This window comes from Lagopus leucura, unplaced genomic scaffold, assembly GCF_019238085.1.
Source record: "Lagopus leucura isolate 7727_CA_CO unplaced genomic scaffold, USGS_WTPT01 Super-Scaffold_100004, whole genome shotgun sequence".
Lineage (NCBI taxonomy): Eukaryota > Metazoa > Chordata > Aves > Galliformes > Phasianidae > Lagopus > Lagopus leucura.
Genome location: NW_024962264.1, coordinates 58,106,837 through 58,111,252, shown reverse-complemented (window position 1 = coordinate 58,111,252; position 4,416 = coordinate 58,106,837). Strand labels below are relative to the sequence as shown.

The window sequence follows — 4,416 nt, the reverse complement described above, 5'->3', positions numbered from 1 at the left end:
TGAAGACAGGAAGAGAAAGAATCTAACTCAGCTGAAGGGTAAGGAGACACAGCTTCACGGCCTCAGGTGTGTGCTGATCTCAGGCAGGAGAAATAGCCTCTGGCAGGGCCAGTTCGCTCTCCAGTCCCCCACACATTCGGTCTGGTAAACGCCAGAAGAGCAAGGAATAAAGAAAGTGCATGAAGCAAACAGTAGCTTAAAATTAATTTATTTAACAAATATAGCTATAATATAAATGATAATAAAATTTCAAATATACAGTATATTACATAGTACACAGAGAAAGCCCCTTCCACAGGAGCTGGTGGAGGAATGGACACAGGTAACAGCTGCTCTGCAGGGACAGGAGAGGCAGCTCTGCCTCCCGCTCTCACCTTGCAGAAACGTCCTTTTGGGCTGCCTTTGTGCCCTTTCTCTGCCACAGTTCCTTCCCCAGGTGCCACCGGGGCCGCACCAGGGGTACCTTCCTGCTGGGCACAGAACAGCTCCCAGGGCCACAGGTCTGGATGAGGGGAACGGAGAAGTCCCTGCCAGGGGCCACACAGGCAGCTCAGCCCTATGTAAGGTGGTACATACTATATCCCACGTGCGCTGTGTACAGTCCCACAGGGGCCACAGGCAGCCCTGCTCGCTGGAAGGGGCTGGAGGCTCCATAGAGGGATGCGCCAGCCACTGCCGGGCCACCGAGCGGGAAGGAGATGCCGAATGCGGCAGGTGGGAGCATGGGCTTGGCTGCCATCTTCAGCTTCTCCAGCTCGGCCTCCTGCAGCCGCTTGGCCTTGGCACGGCGGTTCTGGAACCAAATCTTCACCTGCGTCTCGGTGAGGCTGAGTGAGCTGGAGAACTCAGCGCGCTCGGCAATGGACAGGTACTGCTTCTGGCGGAATTTCCTCTCCAGGGCCAGCAGCTGAGCTGTGGTGAAGGGAGTGCGGGGCTTCCTGTTGGTCTTGTGCTTGCGCAGGGTGCAGGCGGGGGGGCTCAGCCGCCCTGAACCACAGCAGTGAGGAAAGGAAGAGACATAGGTTAGCAACAGCCTGGTACTCGCTGTGAGAGCTGTCGGGGAATATTATGTCCCCACTCCTCTTAAAGCAAAGCCCCAAAGACTCCACCGTTTGGATCTGTTGGGACTCCCTGCCCGGGCAAGCTTAAAACCCATGAAGAACATACATATTTCCCTAAGTTTCACAGAGTTTTAAAACTCCTGACTGAGAGCCCTTGCAGTCATTTGAGCTCAGATATATCCTCTGACCTCATGGTAAATCCCCACCCAGAGTGGGTACGAAGGGATCGGGCCCTGCAGAGACTCATAGCATCCCCTTATCTGAATTAAGGGAAAAAGATCGACTCAAAGGGCTGGACTGGCTTCTGGAGCTCGCAGCCTCTTCGTGAGGCCTCCAGGTACATGATTAAGCACGTAAACATGTAATTAATGAGGGACTGTGAATTCACATCCAGCCTCTCTATCAACACTCCGTTTCTCTCCTCGTATTTAATATTAAGGTGTTCTTGCTCTGCCCCGGGTTTACTTAGGAAAAAAGATACAAAACAACTTTCCCTTCTTTATTTAAATAAATCCACTTTCTGGGAACTGTTCCTTTCTCCAAAGGCCGAAGGAAAGAGGTGAACACCCAAAAGCAGCCCTAGCGCTGCTCGCCCCATTCCGGGGACACCGTGGGCCTCCGCGATCCCGCTGCTCAGCGTCGGGCTTAGTTCGCATCTCTCCGTATTAAGGCAGCGAAACGCCGGGAAACGCCGCTCTTCGGACTGTCGGAATAAAGCGCTCCGGGGAGATGCGCGGGGGGCTGCAGAGCGCACAAAAGCGGAGGCGCTGATGGCACCGCATCTCTGCGGGTCTTTATAAAATATTTAGGGCCGCTTTCAGAATAAAAATAAAATAAAAATATCCAAAACGCTGCTGAGGCCAAATATCGCCCGCAGACTGAGTCCAGAGGTAACTATAAGGGCAAAGCTGATTTTTCTTTTTCCCCTTCCCCAGTTAACATTTGTCCCAGCAGTCGCCCTGACGCGCCCTCTCCCATCTCCTCCGGAGCCGCCGCCTTCGGGAGACATTCGCAGCGTTTCGGTTTGGCAACCCCCGCCCGGCCGCGCAGTTTCCCCCCTCCCACCTCTACTTACTGGGCGGGGGCGGCGAGAAGCGGGGGTTCTGCATCCAGGGGCTCCGCTCCGGCTTTTCGGGGCTCTCGGCCTTGAGCAGCGCATCCTCGGGCAACTTGCCCAGCGCTCCGACGGACGGGAAGTGGCCGCCGAGAGACAGCGGCGACGTCGGTGCCTCCGTTGTCAGAGAGCCGAGGTTAGCTCGGGCGGAGCCCAGCGTGGGCCCGGAACCCTCGGGGCCGTCTCTGCCGCCCGGCGGCTTCCTGCGGTCGGCCATGAGCGCTTCCACGCTGAAGGGCAACGGGGAAGGGGACACCTTGGGCTTGTCGCTCTCCTCCTCGCCGCCCATCGCCGCCGCGACGGGGAGGCCGCCGCCGGGCTTGCTGAAGGCGGAGGCGGGCGACTCGTCGCTGCGGACACCGGTAGGCGCGGTGGTCATGTCTGCAGCCGGGGCCATGCAGGGCCACCCCGCCGTCGCCGTGCTCCGCGGGACCGGCGGCCGCGGCTCATGGGGGCGCGGCAGGAACGCGGGAGCCGTCGGCGCGGTCCAGCCCCGCGGCGGGCGGCGACGGTTGATAAAGCGGCGCGGGAGGCGGCGCCACCCAATCAGCGCGCAGGAGGGCGGGGCGGGCGTTCCCCATTGGCTGAGGAGCGACGGCGGCCCGACGGCGGCCCGGGGAGAGGGAGGGGGAGCGGTGCGACCGTCGGGGCGGCGTGGGGAGCGGGGGGTGCGCTGCACTCGGATGGAAGGGCCCGGGCGGCGGGGCTGGGGACGGGCTGGGAACACGGCGCCGGGTGGGGCTCAGACGTCGGGAGTATGTGTGCTAACGTCGGGGACACGGAGGTAGAGGAGCGGAGCTGAGCGGCTCGAATATGGGGCTGGGTTGGGCATGGGGGCTCGGAGGGATCCCCGCGTGTAGTAGAGGAAGGAAAAAAAAAAAAAAAAAAAAGTGCTATTTTGGGATTTGGGTTTGTTTTGAAATGAACGACGGCCCGAGGTGTGTTTGCTCCGTGTCCCATGGCTTAGGTGCGTGCTTGACGTGGGATGATTAAATGCTCGCTCGCCTAAAAAGGAGCATCCCAGCCCCCGCCCCAAGAAATCCCGGCTATTCGGGTTTATAAACGCGCCTTACGTGCACTTATCCCCGCGCCCAGGACGGACGTGCGGTACCGGGGTCCTCTCTCACACTGCGATGGACGCTCGCTGCGAAAAGTTTATTAATAGCTGCGGCGCTGTAATCTCCGCCAAACGCAGGAGGCTCCGCACTCATTTAGGAGTAATTATCCAAACGGGAGGGCCGGAGAAATCCCTTTTAGCCTGACTCAATAAAGATGGAATATTAGGGGCAGATAAATTATGAAATGAATTGATAGAATGGAGGTTTTATAAGCTGATAAACAACGGGATCTGGTTGGAATGGATTGTCCCTCGTTCAGTTCCACACACCGCGAGCTGTGCATACAATGGGTGCTACCCTGCATCCCAGCTCCCGACGCACGCAGCTCCGGATGCCGCCTCCCGGCGCAGCGCAGCGCATCCCGCGGTACCGGGGCCGGTATCCCGCTGCCTGCAGCCCCCACCGGGCCGGGGCGGGGCAGGGCGGAGGTGAGGGGAAGGAGGGGGGAGAAGCAGCGCTCGGAGGAGCGGCTGCATCGCTAATTGCGAGAATAAACAATCTGTCACGATTAGTCAGTGCCTCTAATAGGCAGACAAGCGATGTTGTTTTTAGGCGCCAGCAGCGGCCGGATCAAAGGCGCGGCCCGGAGGGGACCATTGAGGACGTTAACCCGCATCGGGGGAGCGAGGCGCCTCGGCCCTGGGACTGCGGCACGCCGGGGCGGACAGAAGGATTTGGTGCTCCCACCGCAAGGAGATGAGCCCCAACCCCGAATTAAGAACCTAAATAGCGGTGCGTGGCGTCTCGCTTTGTCCCCTCGATCCTACAGGTAGGATCACGGCTATTTTTTTTTTTTTTTTTTTTAAATCCTCATCCCCAACGTAACCATGTGAAAAGAAAATAAATAAAGAAAGAAAGTGATGTGTCTACTAGCCCTTCCTGGGCTGCTTTCGATCTCCTTTTTGACGGAAATATGAAAGGAAAAATAGGGTTGCTGTTATTCCTTCTTTCTTTCTTTCTTTCTTTCTTTCTTTCTTTCTTTCTTTCTTTCTTTCTTTCTTTCTTTCTTTCTTTCTTTCTTTCTTTCTTTCTTTCTTTCTTTCTTTCTTTCTTTCTTTCTTTCTTTCTTTCTTTCTTTCTTTCCTTCTTTCCTTCTTTCCTTCTTTCCTTCTTTCCTTCTTTC

General features: G+C 57.0%; 1 protein-coding gene across 1 annotated transcript; it reads right to left on the bottom strand.

The window, feature by feature from the left end:
* Positions 1–200: 200 nt before the first annotated feature.
* On the bottom strand, positions 201–2,572 carry MSX1 (msh homeobox 1). The gene is made up of 2 exons (XM_042871699.1): positions 2,137–2,572; positions 201–987 (listed from the first exon to the last, which is right to left on the bottom strand). The coding sequence occupies exons 1-2, from the start codon at positions 2,570–2,572 to the stop codon at positions 557–559; spliced, it is 867 nt and encodes a 288-aa protein (XP_042727633.1). The 3' UTR covers positions 201–556.
* Between the last annotated feature and the right edge of the window lie 1,844 nt (positions 2,573–4,416).

What these genes read in the sequence shown, in the direction of transcription:
- MSX1 (XM_042871699.1), bottom strand. Translation starts at nt 2,572, where the DNA reads ATGGCCCCGGCTGCAGACATGACCACCGCGCCTACCGGTGTCCGCAGC. An exon ending in CTTCTCGCCGCCCCCGCCCA is followed by an intron (nt 988 to 2,136) that starts GTAAGTAGAGGT and finishes GCTGTGGTTCAG; the next exon opens with GGCGGCTGAGCCCCCCCGCC.